This window comes from Syngnathoides biaculeatus, chromosome 4 (genome assembly GCF_019802595.1).
Source record: "Syngnathoides biaculeatus isolate LvHL_M chromosome 4, ASM1980259v1, whole genome shotgun sequence".
Classification (NCBI taxonomy): Eukaryota; Metazoa; Chordata; class Actinopteri; order Syngnathiformes; family Syngnathidae; genus Syngnathoides; species Syngnathoides biaculeatus.
The window spans coordinates 33,196,726-33,219,564 of NC_084643.1; the positions used below are offsets into that span (position 1 = coordinate 33,196,726).

At 42.3% G+C, this 22,839-nt stretch overlaps 2 protein-coding genes and 1 long non-coding RNA gene across 12 annotated transcripts in view; 2 read left to right on the forward strand and 1 right to left on the reverse strand.

The window, feature by feature from the left end:
• prdm6 (PR domain containing 6) overlaps positions 1 to 13,342 on the forward strand; it is a 46,808-nt gene extending 33,466 nt beyond the window's left edge. For 2 of the 5 annotated variants that reach the window (XM_061816220.1, XM_061816222.1), the window contains exons 10-11: positions 5,800 to 5,976; positions 8,622 to 9,066. In XM_061816220.1, coding sequence (XP_061672204.1) covers positions 5,800 to 5,976; positions 8,622 to 8,787 — 343 coding nt within the window. In that variant the 3' untranslated portion in view covers positions 8,788 to 9,066. Of the gene's footprint in view, positions 1 to 5,799; positions 5,987 to 6,093; positions 8,040 to 8,621; positions 9,067 to 13,208 lie in introns of those variants that run through there. The other 3 variants (XM_061816224.1, XM_061816221.1, XM_061816223.1) reach the window with 3 other exon arrangements.
• Positions 1 to 22,839, reverse strand: part of cep120 (centrosomal protein 120) — a 51,949-nt gene that overhangs the window by 959 nt on the left and 28,151 nt on the right. The window contains exons 17-20 of one of the 6 annotated variants that reach the window (XR_009794497.1): positions 17,650 to 17,786; positions 17,185 to 17,402; positions 9,915 to 10,045; positions 9,715 to 9,835 (exon numbers count right to left, since the gene is read on the reverse strand). Coding sequence is in view for 5 of the 6 variants with exons in the window: in XM_061816216.1 (XP_061672200.1) it covers positions 17,207 to 17,402; positions 17,650 to 17,786 (333 nt within the window). In the remaining variant the exon portion in view is untranslated. The other 5 variants (XM_061816218.1, XM_061816215.1, XM_061816216.1 and 2 more) reach the window with 5 other exon arrangements.
• On the forward strand, positions 19,639 to 20,617 carry LOC133500043 (uncharacterized). The gene is made up of 3 exons (XR_009794828.1): positions 19,639 to 19,783; positions 19,963 to 20,024; positions 20,106 to 20,617. It is a non-coding gene; the product is annotated as an uncharacterized LOC133500043 (long non-coding RNA).

Below are 22,839 nucleotides of genomic sequence, written 5' to 3' on the forward strand. Positions count from 1 at the left end.
TGGGACAATGTCGATTGTGCAAATGTTGCAGATACACCTCAGTCCATTGTGCACGTGGTGCAGATGCTACTCAGGTACGAGAGGCAGTATTGGTCAACAACAGATGTGCAGATAGTGGAGAAGTGGTCAAACTACCACAGTGAGTGCACAAATAATATATAACACTAATTAGCCCAGCAGGATGTGACCCCTGAATGAGACTATACTAGGTACAATGGATTGTAGTAGTATAGATGAGTATAGTCTTGACTGGAGGACACCTGACAGGACTTGACTGATCTGAACTACAATAGAATGTATTGGTCATAGACTGGATGGACTGCACAGGATTTGACGGGACAAGAGTAGAATACTAGGCTTGACTGGACTGAAATAGGCTTGGCTGGACAGGATGAGACTATATTGGACTAGAATAGACTTGAATAAATTGGATCGGATGAGATTTGACTGGACCAGTATAGATTAAAATACAGTGGACTAGACTGCAAAAGACCTGAGTCAACCACACTGGCATAGACCAAGCTGGATAAAAGGATACTAGACTGGACAAATTTAAAAAGATTACAAAAGATTGGACATGCAATGACTTGAATAGACTGCGGTATCTTGGACCAGTGTAGATGAGAACAAATTAGACTGGACTGATAGACTACTGATAGACTAGACTACATCTACAAAACCTGACTGCACTAGACCAGATTAGATTACCATAAACTAGACTGAACAGGACTAGAATAGACTACTTTAGAGTAGAGCCAATTAGATACAAAGGGACTAAACTAGACTGGACTAGAATATTCCAGAACAGAATGTACTGGACATTGAGATAACCACATACTTTAGTTGTGTGGTACAAACTGTTTGTAATGAGTCACGACGACAACTTCATCACACAACACACACACTCCTGTGTATGTGTGATGATCTATTGGAGAATTTTTGCTTATCTTCATCTTGTGCAATGTGTGTGTGTGCATAAATCACGGCGGCGGCGGTGGAGAAATTGTGGTTGTCACGGTGACGGGCGGGCGGGGCCACTGTCACTTGTTCAATAAATGAAAAAGTGTCTGCTGATGTGCAAAATGTCAATAACAACATTTTATCTACACCACTCGCCTCAACTACACTCGCCTCCTAATATAGTACCAGGCAGCCTCATACTTCACACCGTAGGAAACAGAATTATTGTCTCAGTTCTGTCATTCAAGTGCAGAGGACTAAAAGTTCCTGGAACGTTTGTTAGAGCTCAGAGCTTTTGGAGGACCGTCGTGCGTTCGGACCCCAGCAACGATGGCTTCACCATTATGGCCAAAATAAAAACCCAGATTATTTTGCTCAATATCTTAGTCACGTTTATACTTTTCATTTGAAAATCCCTTCAATACAGTGAATTGTCAAGGACGTCCCCGTCTGCTTGTCCGTTGCGTCAGTCGTCCACGGTAACAAACTGAAAAGAACTTGAGGGTTGTGATTTCCTTCTCTTATTTACACCCTGTGAAAAGTCGAAGTCCAAGCAGCTGCTACAACCATTGTTAATCGTGTCTTACCACACGCTGCGTCCCCACCAACACGCTGACAGAGTCATGAATGCCATTTTCAGCTTTTATTTTGAAGCCTCAATCATACGTTCCCGACCTTAATTGTGGCAGCCAAAATCGCAATCACGATTAAAATTCGATTTATTGTGCTGCCCGAGCAGGAATTATTGTCGTAATTTAGGTCCAGGGTAATTCATTGCGGCCAAAGGGAGACCATGTAGAAGGAGCCGTGACTTTGGATTGGTTTCTATTACTATCAGGAACTACTAGTACCAAGTATAGCGAGATCGTGAAACTTAAGTTAGAACTAGGATCTTTTGAAAAACTAGGTTTGGACGGCAGAAATTAGTCGATGACATTTCAGTCCAGAGTAATTAATTGCTGCCAAAAGAAGACCTGAAACTTTTGGTTTCAGGGACTACAAGTTCAAAGTACTAAAAGGTTCTTGTTTTTGGGGTAGAACAATGAACTTTTGTAGGATGATTGAGTGTTTGGAGACCAGAGTAATTAATCACATCCCAAATAAAAAGACCCCGCTTGAGGGTGGTACCTCTGGATAGGATCTTTTTAGTTCCTGGAACTTAAGGCGTAACTAGAACCTTTTTCGAGGGCAGAAACCTTTGTGAAAATTTAGGTCAGAGCTGATTTATTGGTGAAATAGATGTCCCCGAGATGGGGTTTCGTACTTTGGAGAGGTCCCTTAACCTTTGTTGACCATTTTAGTTCAGGAACTATAAGTGTGACTACTAGCTGAGTCATGTGACCATGTGGCACTTTCGTCAATAAAGCAGACATGAAGATGACAATGGAAGGAAGATGTAACAATTGTATGTGTGTGTGCAGATGATTGTGCATTGATGAATAATGAGTGCTGATTTATTCTCTTACAAATGCACACATACTTTGGAGACACGTGCACACCGATTACACATTGCAGATACATTCATTTGAAATCTGAATATCAAACCATAAACATGGCTTGAAACCTTCAACCTTCTTTAAAACTCTTAATTTGAAATAAACCGAGGCTGAAAATCTTGGGCGGCATGGTGGCTCAGCTGGAAAGGGTTGGCCTCACAGTTCTGAGGTCCCGGGTTCAATCCCGGACCTCCCTATATGGAGTTTGCATGTTCTCCCCGTGCCTGCATGGGTTTTCTTTGGTTGGGCACTCTGCTTTCCTTCCACATCCCAAAAACATGCAACATTAATTGGACACTCTAAATTGCCCCTAGGTCTGATTGTGAGTGCGGCCGTTCGTCCTGCGATTGGCTGGCAACCAGTTCAGGGTGTACCCCGCCTCCTGCCAGTTGACAGCTGGGATAGGCTCCAGCATTCCCCGCGATCCTCGTAAGGATAAGCGGCTAAGAAGATGGATGGATGGCTGGATGAATGAAAATCTTAATTGAAAGCCCTAATTGAAATTTCAAACCTTATTTTGAAACACTAACCAAGACGTGAATGCATAATTTAAACCTCTAACACCGAACCCTGCTACGAAACCTGAATCCGCGTTTAAAATGTGAAAACGTGCTTGAAACCCAAATTTGAAGCCCTGACATGGACTAAACTCCACTTTGAAAACTGGATTTTCAAACCCTTAACTCTGATGTCAAAATCCTGATTTTAAACCCCAAGTCTCACTTGAAACACGAGCTTCAAACACTACCTGTCGTTTGAAATCCAAATTCGAAGTCCTAACCCTTGTGTATAAACAAGTTTGAAAACTTAAACCTTGTTAAGAAGAAAAAAAAAGAAAGAAAACTAACCTTGGTTTGACATCTTAATTTGTCACCGCAGCCCTGACTTGAAACTCAAACCCTTTGTTAAAACCAAAATTCTGCCCTAAAGACCCAAGACCTTTTTTAAAGGTGTCGAATGTAAACGTGTGTGTGGAAACTCTCCATTCCCACATCAATCTTTCGCTCCATGGTATGTTTGTACGTATGTAAAAGTACGCATCTTTCATCGGGTCATGTGTACACGGTGAACGCTCGCATTATGAGCGCTCACGTAGTTGACAGATTCCACCGAAACTTTTAACACACACACACACACACAATTGTGCATGGTAAACAATAAGCCCACATAAATCTTGGTGCCACGCTTGAATGAATAAATGAAAAAGTTCTTCCCATTGATCACTGAGAGTATTCACGATCAATGTTGGCCTCGTGGAAAAGTGTAAATTAATAAATAATACACATGCCAGCGCTTACACAACATATGATAAATGAGCACATGTACACACATATGCACTTTTTGTGAAAAACTGCTCAACATTCACTTTTTTTTTACCTGCCTGCGTGGTTTTGGGTGTAAATGTGCACGTGTTTAAGTATACGTGTCTGCATGTGTGTTTCTACGCTTAAATGTGTGTACTTGTAGATGTGTGAGTGTGCCCGTGTCGATTCAATGGTGTGAAAAAAGTTTGCCGGCTTCTTTATTTCCCATCATCGAAAAAAAAAGTTTTTTATTGTTAAGAGACGGAAGAGAATCCAAACCTGCGTGGCCCCGTGTGAAAACTGAACTGTAGCCTCACTTTTGTCATTTACAGTCAAGCGTTCACGGCTCCACTGAAGGAAAGGAAAAAATGACAGTGATCCAAAACATAGCAGAAAAATCCACCTCTGAAAGGCTTGAGAAAGCCTTTGGAGTGGCCCAGTTCAAGTCCTGACCTGAATCCTATTTAGGTTTGGCTTTACACAGTCAGGATTTTTGGGGCAGATCAGAAAGTTAAAAAAAAAAAAAAAAACGATCACAAGATGGGGCAATTTGTCAAATTAAAGAACTTGTTCATTTACTGTCTTTACTTGTGTACTGTAAACTGGGGATCAAAATATTCTCTATTCTGGTCATGTATTCTTAATCAGTCACGTCAAAGCAACATCACAACATGATGGAAATAATAGGTGCTAACTTACTGTGGTCAAATGACAAGAACATACCGTAATTCAATTACTTCACACACGTGAAGTGCATGATTCAACAGAACGACTAAAAGTACATGTACGTACATATTACACACTGTAAATCAGAAATCTGTGAACGTGCATATGCTGTGTGCGCAGGTGTATTGATTTTTTGTGGAAATCTGTGTAGATTTATGTAAAAATATTTAGTGTAAATGTGACATGAATGTGATGTTCATCGGGGTGAACTAAATATCATTTAGCTGCTTAGCTAGTAACAAATAACGTTAGCTAAGCCACCGTATTTTTTTCGTGGCTTGAGATCGTGCTATGACATTCTAACCCTTGTTTGAAAAGCCCACCCTGACAGGAAACACTGCCTTGAAACCTTAACCCAGGCTTTAAACATTTATTTAAAACCCTAACTGTGGCTTGAAACCCCAAATTAAGGGTCTTATCCCAGGTGGAAACAATAATTTGGAATGCCCACTCTTGTTTGAAACTTTCCACTTGAAACCCTTAACATGAGGTCTTCACCCTGACTTGAAACCTCATGTCAAAATCCTAACCCTGATTTGAAACTTTACTTTCAACCCCCTTTTTAAACATCCAAAACATTGAAGCCCTACTTTGTAAATTTAACACTTGTTTAATTCAAATTTAAAAGCCTGATTTTAAACCCTTAAGTATGGCTTGAAACCTTAATTTGAAATCTAATTTAAAAATCGTAACACAGGCTTGAACCCCACCCTTTGTCTAAAAACAACTATGGACTAACTCTTAAACTGGAAACCCTGACAGGGGATCCTAATCTTGAATTGACTCTTTACTTTGAAACCCTAAGATTTGTGAAAATGCTTCACCATGCTTGAAAAACTACCGTATTTTCCGCACTATAAGGCGCACCTAAAAGCCTTGAATTTCCTCAAAAGCCGACGGTGCGCCTTATATATGGATCAATATTGAGCCTTTGGTGCAGCTCCATCTAATGGATGCATAACATAACCCCAGCCTCTACTGTAGCGTCTATTCTATGCGCCTTAAAATCCGGTGCGCCTTATATATGGGAAAAGTTTTGAAATATGCCATTCATTGGAGGTGCGCCTTATAGTGCGGAAAATACTGTAATTTGAAACCCTAACCCGTACGTCAAACTAAGTAGAAATCCTAACCCTGATTTGAAACCCCAAGTAGAGATCCAAACACTTGTTTAAAACCCAAACCAACACTTGAAGCCCCCACCCTTACCTCAAGCTCTTGTTGGAAACCCGAACCTTAATTTCAAAACCTTCCCACCATACTAAAAGGCAAATTTTTCTTCTCTTCTTCTCTCCCCATCGTCATGGCTGCAGACCGTACCAGTGCGGCCACTGCTCGCTGTCCTTCTCGCAGCCGTCGGAGTTGCGCAACCACGTAGTGACGCACTCGAGCGACCGACCCTTCAAGTGCGGTTACTGCGGCCGGGCATTTGCCGGGGCCACCACGCTCAACAACCACATACGCACGCACACTGGCGAGAAGCCCTTCAAGTAAGTAACCGTGAGTACACACGCAACGCACAAGTTACAGTCATGCTCTGTCCGACTTCCTCTTTTGGTTCTCTTTGCACTCCATCCATCTATCCATTTTTTTACCGCTTATCTGAGGTCGGGTCGCAGGGGCAGTAGTTTTAGCAGGGACACCCAGACGTCCCTCTCCCGAGTCACTTCATCCAGCTCTTCCCGGGCCAGCTGAGAGACGAGACATAGTCGCCCCAACGTGTCCGAGGCCATCTCCAAGGTCTCCTGCCAGTGTGACGTGCCTGGAACACTTCGCCAGGGAGGCGTCCGGGAGGCATCTGAATCAAATGCCTCAGCCACCTCATCTGGCTCCTCTCGATGCGGAGGAGCAGCGGCTCGACACCGAGCCAATCCCGGATGACCGAGGTTCTCACTATCTGAACGGAGAGTCCGGACACCCTACGGAGGAAACTAATTGCGGCCGCTTGTATCCGAGATCTTGTTCTTTCGGTCATGACACACAGCTCGTGACTATAGGTAAGGTTAGGAACGTAGATCGACCGGTGAATTGAGAGCATCACTTTTTGGCTTAGCTCCCTCTTTACCATGACGAGCCGATCCAAAGGCCGCGTTACTGCAGATACTGCACCGATCTGCCTGATGATCTCTTCCCTCACGTGTGAACAAGATCCCAAGATACTTGAACTCCTCCACTTGGGGCAAGATCTCATCACCAACCTGTCCCACTAAGGACAATGGTCTCAAATTTGGAGGTGCTTATTCTCATCCCAGCTGGTTCACACTCGGTTTTGAACAATTCTCGTAAGGATGTGAGATTCCTCCTCTCCAGGACACCTGTATAGCTCTTACCAGTGAGATTGAGGAGTGTGATCCCCCTGTAGTTGGAACACACCCTCCATTCCCCCTTCTTAAAAACACCCAGTCTGCCAATCCAGAGGAACTGTCCCCGATGTCCACGCGATGTTGCAGAGGCTCGTCATCCAGGACAGGCCCACAACATCCAGAGCCTTTAGGAATTCCGGGTGAGTCTCACTGCCACCAGGGAGCTTTTCAATCACCTTGGTGATATCCATCCCACACAAAAGACACCCCGGCTCAGAGAACCCCGACTGTGCTCCCTCATGGGAAGGCGTATCGGTGGAATTGAGGACGTCTTCAAAGTATTCTCCCCACCGACTTAGAATGTCCTGAGTTGAGGTCAGCAGGACCCCATCCTCATTATACACAGTGTTGATGGTGCACTGCTTCCCCCTGCTGAGATGCCGAATGGTGAACTGGAATTTCCGCAAAGCTATCTGGAAGTCGGCAGCACAGTGCCACGACTGGTTAAAGCATCATCTTCACAGTTCTGAGGGCCAGGTTCAAATCTCAATCCCGCCTGTGAGGAGTTTGGATGTTCTCACCATGCGTGTGTGGGTTTTCTCTGGGCACTCCAGTATCCTCGCACATCCAAATAGATTGGAGACTTTAAATTGCACTTAGGGTGTACCCTGCATATCTGGATACCTCATCAAATTCCTCTCATGGCTGAGTTTTTACTTCAGCGACCACCAAAGCTTCATTCTGCCTGGGCACCTGGCAGCTATCATCTGCCTCACATACCAAAAAGGCCCGATAGAACTCCTTCAGCTTGAAGGCATCCCTCACTGTAGGTGTCCACCAACAGGTTCAGGGATTTCCGCCACAACAGGCACTAACCATATTATGGCCACAGCTGCGGTCGACCACCTCAGCAATGGAGGCGTGGAACATGATCCACCCGGACTTAATGTCCACCACAACCCAGAAGATAAGAAAAGTTCTGTCGAAGGTGGGAGTTGAAACTCCTTCTGACAGGGATTCTTCCAGATGTTCCCGGCAGACCATCACAATACATTTGGGATGGACCGGCATCTTCCCTCCCCATCGGAACCAACCCACCAACAGGTGTTTATCTGTTGACAGCACCGCCCCTCTCTTCACCTGAGTGTCCAAGACATGCGGCCGCAAAGTTGATCATCGAACTGCGACCTGGGGTGTCCTGGTGCCAAGTGCACGTGTGGACATTTTTATCTTTGAACATGTTATTTGTTATGGACAATTCATGATGAGCACACAAGTCCACAGAACACTGCTCGGGTTCTGATAGGTGGCGTGACCTCCCAATCATGCCCTTCCAGGTCTCGCTGTCATTGCCCACTTGCATTGAAGTCCCATAGCAGAATGATGGAGTCCCGAGAGGGAGCGCTCTCTAGCACCCCTTTTTAGGATTCCAAAAAGGGTGGGTACTCTAAACTGCTGTTTGGTGGACCCATCCCCCTACCGGAAGGCGGAGGGAGGGTACCATCTTGTAAAACCCCAACGTACAAGCATAGAACAGTATGTCCACACCTGCTCGGTGTCTCTCACCAGGGGTAACTCCTGAGCGGAGGAGATTACAATTCCTCTCAAGAGGACTGGTACCACAGCCCGAGCTGTGCGTGGAGGCAAGCCCGATTATATCTAGTCGGAACTTCTCGACTTCACACACCAGCTCGAGCTCCTTCCCTGCCAGAGGGGTGAAGTTCCTTGTCTCTAGAGCCATCTTCTGTAGCCAGGGATCAGATCTCCAAAGTCCCTGCCTTTGGCCACCGCCTAGCTCACACTGCACCCGACCTCTATGGCCACTCCCACAGGTTGGTGAGCCCATGGGACGGGGTACCCACGTTACCCTTTGAAGCTGTGCCTGGCCAGGCCCCGTGGGTACCGATCCGTCCACCAGGCAGTTGCCTTCGAGCCCCACCTCCAGGCCTGGCTCCAGAGGGGGCCCCGGTGACCTGCGTCCAGGCAAGGGAAATCTGAATCTATATATGTTTTCCATCACAGGGGCCTTTTAGCTGTGGTATGTCTGGTCCCTCACCTAGGACCTGTTTGCCATGGGTGACCCTTCCAGGGGTGTGAAGCCCCTGACAACTTAGCTCAGAGGATCATTGGGTCAACCCCCTTTGAGGACGCACCCTTTGCAATCTACAGAAAATATTCACAGTGCTTCACTTTTTCCTCCCACATTTTGTTATCTTAAAGCCTGATTCCAAAATAGATGAAAGTTCTTTTTTCCCAAACCCCAATCCTGATTTAAAGCCCTTATTTGAAACCCAACCCCTATCTTTAAACATGAACCCTCTTTTAAAGTCCCTGAAACCCCAACCCTGACATGAAACCCTACGTTGTAACTCTAACCCTCCCTTCCAACCATAATTTGAAATGCTAATCTTGACTTGGAAGTGTAGACTTGCTGGAAACCTTAATTTAAGGAACCCAAACCCAGGTTGGAAACCCAATCCCTTGCTTGAAACATTGCTTTGAAACCCTAAACCTGGCTTCACACCCTAATTTGAAACGCTAACTCTGGTTGAAAACCCTAATCCTATCTTTATATTCTAACTCAAGTCTCCTTGTCTTAAAATACAAACTTGAAATGCTAAGCCCAACATGAAAACTAAACCTCTGATTGAAACCTGAACCCTTAATCCTGAAACACAACCAATTCAAAACCCCAAACCTTAACTTCATACCCTATTTGGAAACCCCAACCCTTACTGATTTGAAACCATAACCCTGTCTTGAAACCAGAATTTAACTCAAATCTAAGATTCAATCCCTAACACTCCTTTAAAAAACTGTCCTGAAACCCAAACCTTGAAATTGAGCCCTAAATTGAAACCCTAACCCGAGCTTCAAACCTTCATCAGCAACCCTCACACAAACTTGCCAGGATTGTTTAAAACCCAAACCCCAGCCTGGAACCCCTAATTTAAAAGCCCAACCCTATCTGACATGGATATGCAATCGACGTGGTCAGCAATCTTTTGTCGCGGGTGCTCGTTAGTCGCTGCCGCACGCTCGTCACCTGAAATTGAAGTTAGCAGGGTGTTAATGGGTCCCGTTGGCGCCATTGCATACGGATCCCATACGGAGGCAGCTCTTACGCAATTAGGGAGGACGGTGTTGAGGACGCGCAGAGCTCGGTGCCATTAAGGGCCAATTGCGGCGAGGTAACTGCGCCGCATTCGACGTCGCTCGTCAAGCAGCTTGAAGAAACGCTGAGCGTCTGATCCGGCTGATAAAAGCGTTGTCATGTTAGCGTGTTTGAGTGGACACGACACCGACTTTGATGGCGATTGTTCGGAACAGCGAGCACGGCGAGGTCCTCGTGCAATACACGATCCAGTGGGGGCTGGGGGGTGGGGAGTCCATCAAAACAGATAAGAGCATTCCTTAAACAAGTAAAAGACATGAAATAGGATCAAGTCTATCGAATACATGAAAAACAACATAATCAAGGCCCAACCAATATGGATTTTTTAAAGGCCAATTACTATATTTGCATAGTAAAATTACAATAATTCATTGGATGATTCCTTTCAAAGATGTGATGAATTAAATCCCATTTTTTGGTCACTTAACACTTACAATAATAAATAAATCTTTTGCAATACCCTTGTCCTTGAGTATTTCCGGAGAGAAAAATCTGTAATTTTTTTCGAGGGGGGGGGGGTGCAGAGTTTGTCATTATTTTACTCTTGTCTAAAGTATTAAAGAGTTAAAAAAAAAACAAAAAAACATTCAGAAGATTTAATCCTGAAGTGAAGCGGGCTAATATTGGCCAATATCGGCTTACCAATTAATCGGCCTCGCCGTACACATGGTAAAAATGTATTAAATAGCACAAATGAAATGGAATGGAAATACATATTGAAATCCAAAAAAAAGAGAAATGAAATACTTCCATTCAATAGAATTAAATTGATTAAAAATGGTATAAAGGAATAAAATAAGGAAAATACAGTAAATAGCATTACTGAGTATATACAACATATTCAAATATTTTAAAAATGCAAGAATAACTACAAACTTTAAAAAGTAAAATAAATCAGATTTTAAAAATGTGTAAAACTGAATTCCATTAAATAAATAACATGAATGAAAATATTAATAAAAATAATGAATAAAATGTAAACCCCTGAAATGAAATAGATGTCAATGAATTTAGACAAAATAATTGCATTCAAAAACAATGTTTTTAAAACTTAAAAATGCAGCCAATACAATAAAGGAAATGGATACAATTAAAAATAATAATTTTAAAACCTTTTTGTGTAATACAATTACATTGATACAAAAAGTTGAATATCATTCATTCATCCATTTACTGTGCCGCTTATCCTCACAAGGGTTGAGGACCTTTTATATTAATGTAAATGAAATTAAAAGTAATGTAATTATCATACATAGATTAAACATAGAACAAAGCAAGAAAATCAAATGAAATGATCAACTACAGAAAAATACCCCGAAATAAATAATTTAATCAAAATAGATACATTCAATTGTATACATTTAATCAATACAATATGTAAATATGACCAAATTGAATACAAAATATACAAATTACAAAACAACAAAATAGACATAAAATAAATCAATAAAACCAAATATCACCTCACAAAAATTTTGTGAGGAAGTAAAACAAATAAGAAGCAAGCTTCTTTCCCGTTGCCATGCTTAGGAGTCTCCAGGAAGTCATCATTTGTCCCAAATTTCATCGGGAGGTCTTTCTTTTGTGCTGTGTTATGCGACTGCAGTTATTCGGCGTAAAATCCAAAGCTTTCCATCCTCCGAACATATGACTTGTCTCACCAATCAATCACAGCGGTCAGACTTAAAAGGCTTCCAATTGGCCGTCGCGCTCGCAGCGTTCCTGTGACGGGAATTCCCCTCAGCAGCCGGCTTGATAGATTATTGATGAGTGGGTTTGTGAGTGACTGAGCGAGATCACAGCAGCAATTCCAGCTGACTGATCCGTTGACCCTGCGCACGCTTTTGTACTGTCACTGCGCATTAGCCTTGACAACACACTCATCGCGTACGCACGGGAGTACCTGAATTACAATGACGTCGTGGCAATATCATAATGATGCACTCATTTCGTGATTATTGTACAGTACGCGCTGGAAGAAGAAGAAAAAAGCACATGCGACACATAACCATATGCAACGCTTGACATGTCACATGTTACAGAGGGAACTGAAGAAGAAAACACTTGTTACAAAATGTCATTTTTATTATTAGTTTTACACAAAGGTTACAATTCAAAACTCGGCTTTCGGGACTTAAAAAATATACAGTGTATACACACACACACAAAACAAAAAATAAAATAAGTAATAATAATAATAATAATTTTAAAAGAGTAGCAAAAAATGCTCAGGGTTAAGCAGTCTTTTTACATGTTTGGAAACAGTTTGAGACAAATGGCATTTTAATGAATATCAACGTCTTTATGATTAGCACATTTGAAATGTTACCCATTACATTTTTTTTCCTGCACGAGACTTGAGAACTGTTCCGCTCTCATCCTGAATCAAATCATATTGAACTATCCACCCATTTTCTTACTCGCTTATCCTCACAAGGGTCGCAGGAGTGCTGGAGCCTATCTCAGCTGTCATCGGGCAGGAGAACTGGTTGCCAGACAAACAGCCGCACTCACAATCACACCTACGGGCAATTTAGAGTGTCCAATTAATGTTGCACGTTTTTGGGATGTGGGAGGAAACCGGAGTACCTGGAAAAGAACATGCAAACTCCACACAGGCGGGGCCGGGATTTGAACCCCTGCCCTCAGAACTGTCAGGTAGACGTTCTAACCAGTCGGTCAATGCGTCTTATCGAATTCTTCCGCTCGCAAAGATTTTTTTTTTTGTTATTATTATTATTTTTTTTTTTTTATGAATCAACTCACTACCTGTGTATCAAGATTATGTGTGGAATCAGCCTGAAATTCAATTCAAAGATTTCAAGACTGGGTTCAGGTTTCAAAGTGTAGTTTCAAGTCACTGTTTGGCTATCAGACAAACGCTCAGGGTTTTAAATTACTGTTTCAAGTAAAGGTAAAGGCTTCTTATTTGGGTTTCAAGACTAGGTTTCTGAAATCAGTTTGATGTGTTGAAAAAAAGGGTTAGGTTTTCAAAATAGGCTTTCCAATCGTTTCAAATTTGGGTTCGGGTTGCAAATTACAGTTTACAAAATTGTCCCGAAACATAAATTTTGGTTAGGGTTTCAAGACAGGATCAGCAATGCAAGCCTGTGTTGGGGATTTAAATAAGGGGTTGACTACTGCTTTTGGATTTTAGAACATGGGTTAGGGTTTCAAGACTGTTTTAGTGACCACTTAGGTAGGTAACTAATGGTACTCTTGTTTTTTTCTTTTGTTTGTTTAGGTGCGAGCGTTGCGACCGCAGTTTCACTCAGGCCACACAGCTGAGCCGTCACCAGAGATTACCGAACGAATGTAAACCCAACAGCGAAGGATCAGCGGGAGGGGAGTCCATAGAGGTGGACTAGAACACAACATAACCCGAACCCGAACCCAAACCCCACCTCCATGCTCCCAACATGGTGGATGAACCACAAATGTGCTTTTTTTATGTTCTCCCTTTGGCCTCCTTATTCATGCCTGGCTTTTCTACCGCTGCTCACATCCAACAAGACAAAAGTTGTTTACCACTCGTGGAACTGACATACGACAAACACCAAAGCACCAAAGTTCTGTAGTAGTTCTTCCAAAGCTGAAGTTCAACCAACGTTCCACCAAGGATCAACCGATGTGCTACTGAAGTGCTACCAGTTTATCCAAAGCACTTCTGATGTTCTTCCAATATTCTAACACATCTCTACCAACATTCTACCAGGGTTTTACTCTTGTTTTACCAAAGGTCTACCAAACCACTACCAAAGTTTGACCAATGTTGTACCAAAGCGATACCAAAGACCTATTGTAGTTCTACCATCATTCAACCAAATTCCTACCTTCATTCTACATAAAGTTCTACCATGGTTCCACCAAAGATGTACCAGAGCTCTTCCAAAATACTAACCCTCGTAAAAGTTCCACACCTTCCAAAGTCCTATAAAAAGCTACCAAAAATGCACTGAAGTTCTAAAAATTCTCTTGAGGTTCCACAAATTTCTACCGAAGTTGTACCAGTGTTTTACTAAGGTTATCCCAACATTCCACTCGTGTCCAACCCAAAAAAAAAAAAGAAAAATCTCCTGAATTTCAAAAAACATTCTGCCAAAGTGCTTTCAAAGTTGTACCAGAATTATTTTGATCACATCAAAGGTCCAACAGTTTTACTCAAGTTCTAACGATCTAATGAAGTTTGAGAAAACCTCTCCAGATTTCAACCGATATTTTACCACAGCTCGACCTAAGTTCTAGTAAAGTGCCGCAAAATTTTTACCGAAGCTCCACCAAATTTCTACTAAAGTACAAAAGTTCTCATTAGGTTCTACCAATATTATAGTAAAACACCTCTGATGGTTTTACAAAATTTCTTTCGGGATTGAACCAATGTTTTAAAAAAAAAAAAACAAAACTCCAAATTAGTTCTCTAAAGTACTCCAGAAGTTCTGAAATTGCATCAAAGTTCACCTTCATTCATTCAAATTATGATGTTTTACCAAAAGTCAACCAAAGTTCTACTAAGGTTAGACCAAAATTGTATCGGAATGATACTTTTTTTTCCCCCACCCCTCCACCCCGGACCCATACAACACTGAAATCCACTGTGCCATTGTACTGGTACAATGTGGACAAGTAATTCTTTACTTCCCCCATCTTGTTTAGAATTAGCGTTTTGTCTTCTTTTCTTCTATTAGTTCACCTTTTACTGGCTCTCCGCTTTAAAAACTTTGTTCTGAACAACAAATTCTCAATAATAAATAGCCATCAGAAGACAAATAAACCACAGTAGCATCTTAAAAAGTCTGTTGTAATCCAGTCGTAAAGAAACGTTGCGGCATAAAATGGCCAACACAGAGCTTTCTTTCTGCTTAACCTAACAGCCCCCCCAAAAAATTTGAGTTGATATACCAATGTTCTACTGAGCTACTAAACATCTTCCAGTCGCGCCCAAGTCCTACCAATGTTACACAAAATTCTACTTAAGTTCACCCACGTTTTACCAAATTTTTTCCAAAGTTTTACAAAAATTCTTCCGTTTTATCTACTCGAGTTCCAAAGTTCTTCCAAAGCTTCAAGTTCTACCAAAGATCTATAAAAACTTCCACAAGTTGTACCAAAATTCTTCCAAAGTGCTATACTATCGTTCCCGACATTGTGCAAATGTCCCGATTAGTTACGAAAGTCGGTTCCGCTGAAGTTCTCCAGATGTTCTGTAAACATTCCACTGTTTGACCAAAGTTCTCACCAAGTTCTCTGGTCTGGGAGGGAGCAGCCTGAAGAAGAAGACATCTTAGAAGAGGATCCTCAAAGAGGTCCACAGCAGCTAGGACTTGTTTCAGGCTTTTCCCTTTAAACCGGACTACAGAAGGTTTGACACCTCACAGCAAACCAAAGATTGTCGGACTTTATCTTGGATATAAACCAGACAAAGAAAAGAAGGAGAAAAAAATAGGAAAGAAAAGAAAAGGGAGGCAGAGACCAAAGCAAACACGTCACTGACGTCATGGACAAAGAAATACAAATATTTATCTTGGCGGCACTTTGACTTCTATTATTTAACTTTTTTTTGGGCATCCTTCACTTCACATGTGACCAAAGACACTTGTCATCAATGTTTATTTCATGTTTTATTTTATTATTATTATTATTTTTTATAAACACAAAAGAAAATGCACTCTCGCCACATTAAAGTTTTGGACCATTGTGTCACTTTCATGTTTGATGGAAAAATAAAACTTAAACCTTTACAATCAGCCAATCACTTCCTGTTTCAGAGCCTAACTCGTCAAAGTTGGAAAGCGGGGTACACATGTCCAGATAAAAATGATGATTTTGAGCCAGATTCCCTCCTTTTGATCCAAGTTGACAAAGACCTGATTATTGGACGTTTTGAAAGACAGGTTTAGGGAGGCGTGTTAGGAATGATTTTCACTCCCAAATCTGATTGGAGATCGTAAATTAGGTACAAACATAGAAACAATCGGGCCAATTGTGGGTAAGAATCACTGACCGGGGATGTCGGGTTTTTCAAAACACGATCCCGAGAAATTACTGTGTCGTGTGGGGTCACCTCATGTTAAGTGGGTTGCACACAAACCGATAAGCCAATTTTCAGCATTTTGCCCTCCCGTACTGTCAAAGTCATCATCAAAAAAAAATATATATATATATAAATACAAATATGTGTATACCCATCTTAAATGTGTTGAACTGAACAGGAAGTGGCTGCTATTTGGTTACGGTGTGGATGATAAAGATGAGTTTGGGTAAGGGGAAAAAAAAAAAGTCAAACAAATGTTGATGTTTTTTTTTGTCTCGCTCATGATTGCATGATTTTAAAAATAAAAACGTGAGACCTGAAGAATATTAGGTCCAAATAAAGAGTCCAGTTTTTTTTTTTCAACCCACATGTGCTAATACATGCTTGCTGACATTGTTGTGTGAAACTCCATAAATGATACAGAACGACGGCATAATTGGCATCCACTGAACCTGAAACCACGCGGACTCTCACGGAAGCGCAAAGTACGGCTTTCGTTACCAGCGTAGCTACGACCCGAGTATTCAGTGTTGTCAATTTAGCTAGCTCCTAATATTGAGTGACCCCTTCCACAGCAAACACGTTGAAATATTTCATTGTATTTTCTCAATTGGAGGAAGCACCTCATCACCAAGATCCCCAAGGCACATAAATACTCCTCTGCTTCACCGTGTTGACAACTTATTCCAACATTTGAGTATTCGCCGCTTATCAGAAGGTAATCGCACAGTACACTTCTGCTTACTTTTTGACTTGATGGCATTTCCATTTAGTTGCTTGGAAATGCTGGATCTTAACCCGGCCTGGTTGCCGAGCAATGGGTGGAGAAATTCGGTGATGTCGCAATGCCACATTTACAAAAATAATCAGATAAAAAAAATGGACTTTGTTATTTCATTTCACGCGGGAAGCCAGACCTACCTCTTTGTATGCAAACATCATCCCCTTTATTGATATTTAAATTATGAAAATCAAGAACGGAAAGTTGGGTTTTACTTGAAAATGTCTGGTGAAGGCTGTGCGCCTTCTGTCCCGTGACACACCAAAACCCAGAAAAATAAATAAAGAAACCTTGTGATTATTAACATGCAAATTACACGCTCGGAAAGTGGTCGGGATTAGCCTAGCCTAGCACAAGGTGGCTAGCACTTGCCTGAGTGCAGCAGAACATTTCATGCTCTGATCTAACCTGCTTGTCCACGGGCGGGCCGTCAGCTGGCACCAGCCATGGCATCGCCAATCTGCCGGTTGAGCTCGGCGATGATGCGGTCGTCTTGTCCGTAGACGCCGGTCCGCAGAAGCGTGTCACGCTCCTCTAAAAGGCGGCTCAGGTGCTCGTTTGTGTTGTGGTTCAACGTGGGGGCCGGGGCTGAGGGCGGTGGGGCGATATCGCCCTGCTGCTTCAATCTTGTAGGGAGAAATAAAATAATGTGGGAATGGAGGAGGATCCAAGCAAGAATGTGGGACGGAGGAAGGAAAAGTTGTGGAATATTTGGGGAGACGTAGGATGGAAATGGGGGTCAAGTAGTCGTACAGTACATAATAATGAAAGTTTAAATATTTGAAAGTAATGAGCGAAGAAAGTAATAAAGACGATAACGAGACGAGAATGTAGTAGGACCAAAGATGGGAAATTGTGCACAATATCGGTCACCTATTGAGTTGGTTCCTGATGTCTCCCAGTTCCTGTCGCTCTTGTCGGACCGCCTCCTTCTCCTCGGTGGCGGCGGAGCGCAGCCTGATGGCGTCCATCTCTGCTTGCTGCTTCTTCAGAAGCATCATGGCGTTCTCCTGCTCACGCGACACAACAGAGAGGATTCATCATTCATCAGTGACGTCGGCCATCATCCCATCAAACTGGGAATTTGGCCCAGTATGAGAATATTATGTTTAATTCTTTCTTTTTTTTTTTAGGGGTTAGAATTAAAGCAAAGCATAGCAAATTTATTTGTATAGCGCATTTCATACACAATGTAACTCACTGTGCTTTACATGATTAAAGGCATTTGAAAACAAAGAAATAAAACATTTAAAATGGCATTAAAACAATAAAAATGACAATATAAAAATATTTTTTAAAAACAGTTAAAACTGCATACAGTGCAAGTAATGTGATCAAAAAGTGGATATATTCTCAAAAGCATGAGGAAGAAAAACAATTTTTTTCAAGCTGGATTTAAAAACATTCCCACTTGGGGCTGACCTCTCCTGTGTTGGCAACATATTCCATTTGTGTGCAGCATAGTAGCTAAATGCTGCTTCACCGTGTTTGCTTTGGACTGCGCTCCACTATTTGACCTTAGTCAGTCGAGCTCAGAGCTCCACTGGGTTTGTATTCCGTGAGCATTTCTTGCATGTATTCAGGACCTAAATCATTTAGTGATTTATAGAACAGTAGCAGAACTTTAAAATCTATTCTAAAGCTGACTGGAAGCCAGAGCAAGGACTTTAGGTTCGGCGTTATATGCTCTGACTGCTTTGTTTTAGTCAGAATGTGAGCTGCAGCATTCTGAATGAGCTGCAGCTATTTAGTAAGTAAGTAAGTAAGTTTCTTTCGGCTTGTCCCTTTCGGGGTCGCCACAGCGTGTCATCTCAGATGAACGCACATATGTTTGGCACAATTTTTACGCCGGATGCCCTTCCTGACGCAACCCTTCTCAGGGAGTGGAGGCCCCAGTGGGATACGAACCCACAACCCCTGGTTTATCAAACCAGTGCTCTAACCACTGAGCTACAGGGCCTCCGAGCTGCAGCTATTTAATACTCTTTTTTTTTTTTGGGGGGGGGGGGTCCAGTCAGAAGACCATTAGAGTAGTCAAGTCTACTTGAGATAAAACCATGGATGAGCTTTTCCTGGCCTGCTTGACACATACAAGCCTTCACTCTGGATATGTTCTTCAGATGGTAGAAGGCAGTTTTTGTGATGCAGTTGATATGACTGTTCGAAGTCAGGTCAGAGTCAATAAGAACACCCAGGTTTTGGACTTGGTCTTTGATTTTTAAAGACAGAGAGTCCAGGTATTTACGAACAGCAATCCTCTTTTCTTTATTGCCAAAAGCCATTATCAGTTTTGTTGTGGTTTAGTTGAAGAAAATTTAGGCTTATCCAGTTATTTGCTTTAGACAGTGGCACATAACCGCAATTGAACTGTCGTCATCTGGAGACACTGCTAAATATAACTGTGTGTCATCTGCATAGCTATGGTAGTCAAAATGAAAGTTTTGAAGAATTTGACCCAAGGGTAGCATATACAGGCTGAACAGGAGAGGTCCAAGAAGTGATCCTTGAGAAACCCCATAGGTCATTTACACAGTAAACTCCAACTGAGAGTTGTAATTTATTTTGGTATCAACTTAATCTTCCATGGTTGTTTCATACTGTTTCTGGGGCGCTGAAAGATTAATAAAGTGCCCTACAATTTCCACACACAAATATTGTCCATATTTTGCAGGCAACTAAAAAACATATTTTGCCAAACTGCATGGAATTCGAAGATTTTCACTTGCGGCACCCTGCCATTCCCTCCCAATCCCAAGGCAAAATGTTACAGAATTCCACTCCCACCTCCTCGCTTTTTTACTCACAGTCTCACTGTGCCGCTTTTACTATCTTGAAAGTCAATGAGAATCGATGGGCGTAAAAACCTCCGATTAAGGTTTCCACTCCTGCCAGTTCCCGAGGACTTGCGTGACTCATAGTTAAATTCACTCCAGCGGGGCTTGGGAGGAATTCATGCAGAAGTACCGATACTAACAATACATGGACTCGTTTCATTTTTGTCAGCAAGGTATTGCAATACTTTTGTATTAACAGTCTACCAAACAACTCTACCTGTGCCTTTGTATGCTGTTTCTATGTGCTGTTGATCTATGTGTGTTAAAGTTAGTGTCGTCTCCAGGTTTCTAATTACTGTAACAACGTTTTTTTTTTAGCATCTGACTGCTCTTATGTTTTTTGATAATGCAGCCATACAGAGAAGGTTTTTAAGGGACAAGGGGAATAGAAGTGAGAACCACAGCAGAACAAAAGTAAGACAATCTACATATTTAAACAAGTAACACATGAACAGTCAAATTATGTTACTATTTGTGGCTGTGTGATGAGCACAGGCAAAAACCAGAAGAGAACAAAATGAGGGAGGACACAAACAAGCAGGACAAGATGGAGGAAAAAGAACAAGGCTGTGGGACTGACAAGTGTGTAAACAACTGTAAGAACCTGTGAGTTAGCATTTAAATATAACCTGTTATTATTAGTGGCGCCAGCACAAGCAATTCAGTGTTTATGGCACTTAATAGTGAATGACCACCATATCATACGAATGTTAGTCAATGGGGGAGAGAGTTGTGAGCCAGCAGACTGAGGAAAGGTGGGGCCCTTTACCCAGAAGGGAGGGCCAAGCAGCGAGCCCATCCAGGAAGGGGACCCAACCAGGGGGAGGTCCCCGAGCCGCCAAGATCCAGGAAGGTCCTGATCCCAACCGACCAACACACCCCAAACCACCACGTTGACCCCCTACCCAGCGAGCCCCACCGCCATCATTACATCCACAACCCATGCAGAGCATGGGGACCCAAGTCACACGGGAGGGGCCAACGCAGGAGCCAGCCACCACCTCCAAAAAAATCCGTCATAGGCCGCCAAACCAACTCCATTTTAAGCGGCCGTCGAGACATCCATGTTAATGTCCATTAGCCTGTCTATATATTAGCTTTAGCTCATCATGTTTTAATTAAAAAATTTGGTGCTTAAATATCCACTGTTTGATTCTCTTTTGTTTCATGTGTCAGTTTTCCAGCAAACTTCAACTTGAAGTCACAAAAACAGCTTGAAGAAAACACGCATTGCCTCTAATTTGGAGAACTGTTTGAGCTAACCCTCAAAGTGGTTTTACAAGAGTCTCAGTGAGAGAGTGACAACAGCGCATGAAGTAATACTTAAAAACGCTCTTTTAGTCAGTTGAAATTGTGCGTGATTCACTTTTTTTTTTAAAATATGCTCTCTCTACATCACATCTTTTCATCCACTGAGCGAGAGTCTGGAACGTATCCCCCACCATAAATGAACGTTCACGCTATACATTTTTTTCCCATTTTTTTCAGGAAACCGTGAGAAAAATACCGCAGGAGCCGAAGAATTCTCACGGCGGCCGACAAGTCGGGAGAGAAAGAGAAAAAAACAAGCGCCTGTTAAGTCGTATTTCTGTCGTCCTGCTCGCTCGCCGTTCGGCAAGCCACTCGTTAATCACGAAGCAAAAACAAAAAAGCTCTGCCCTCCTTTAATGCCGACGTGAGCCGTAAATTCCAAAGTGAACGTTTTAATAAAGCAATCAAAGCGTCGAAGTCTGACCTCACACTTTAAGTGGCTTTCAATGGTCAGACTTTTCTTGACCAAACAAATATTGCGGATGTGGAATAAAGGCCGGAATGTTGGGGGGCAGAAAAAGGTGAGACAGTTTGTGGCACGTTGGAGGGTGCCAAAAAAAAAACAAAAAACAAAAAAAAAACCACACAAAAAAAAGAGATGGAGATGAGCAAAAATGCCAAGGAAAAGAACTAACAATGTAAGAATGTACTGCAAATGAGGTGCAAAGTTGTGGCGAGACATTTGGGGGGGGGAGACTGCGGTGCCTTGAGGTACAAGTTGATTCGATTCCTCATAACACAAAACACTCAACATGTTTTGCCAATGAAATGAATGTAGTTTCCATTAAAATGCTGTCAGCCCTCCCAGTTAACATGGATATTTGGATTCTAAGTCTGTCAATGGCAGCAAAGGAGTTTTGAGAAGTTCCAAGCTCTCCCCAAAAAAAAGAAACATGTTTTTTGTTTTTCCAATCAGAAAAATACAATAATATTGCGTTACATGCATGCTCAGTAGTTTAATTAAAGACTCTAAATTGTCAAATGGATGGATGCATGAATAAGTGTATGTATTTGCTCGGACGATTGTGGGTAAGGAGTGTGATGAGAGTGAAGGAAAAGAGTCAAAATATGTGATTCCTATGTTTAATTGCCGGACGAATGGCAAATAGCAGAAGAATGGCAGAAAAGTGTGCTAGTCCCCGTTTTTAAGAACAAAGGCGATGTTCAGAGCTGTGGAAACTACACAGGAATAAAGATGATGAGCCACACAATGAAGTTATGGGAAAGAGTAGTGGAGGCTAGACTCAGGACAGAAGTAAGTATCTGCAAGCAACAGTATGGTTTTATGCCTAGAAAGAGTACAACAGATGCACTATTTGCGTTGAGGATGCTCGTGGAAAAGTACAGAGAAGGTCAGAAGGACCTTCATTGTGTTTTTGTAGACCTAGAGAAAGCCTATGACAGAGTACCAAGAGAGGAACTGTGGTACTGCATGCGCAAGTCTGTTGTTGCGGAGAAATATGTTAGAATAGTACAGGACATGTATGAGGGCAGCACAACAGCCGTGAGATGCGTCGTAGGTGTGTCAGAAGAATTTAAGCTGGAGGTGGGACTGCATCAGGGATCCACGCTGAGCCCCTTCCTGTTTACAGTAATAATGGATAGGCTGACAAATGAGGTTAGACTGGAATCCCCTTGGACTTTGATGTTCGCAGATGATATCGTGATATGCAGTGAAAGCAGGGAGCAGGTGGAGGAACAATAAGAAAGATGGAGGCATGCACTGGAAAGGAGAGGAATGAAGATTAGCTGAAGTAAAACAGAATGTATGTGTGCGAGTGAGAGGGGCGGAGGAGGAAGAGTGAAGCTTCAGGGAGAAGAGATACCGTGGAAGACTTCAAATATTGGGGTCAACAATACAGAGCAATGGTGAGTGTGGTAAGGAAGACAAGAAATTGGTCCAACCGGGATGGAACAG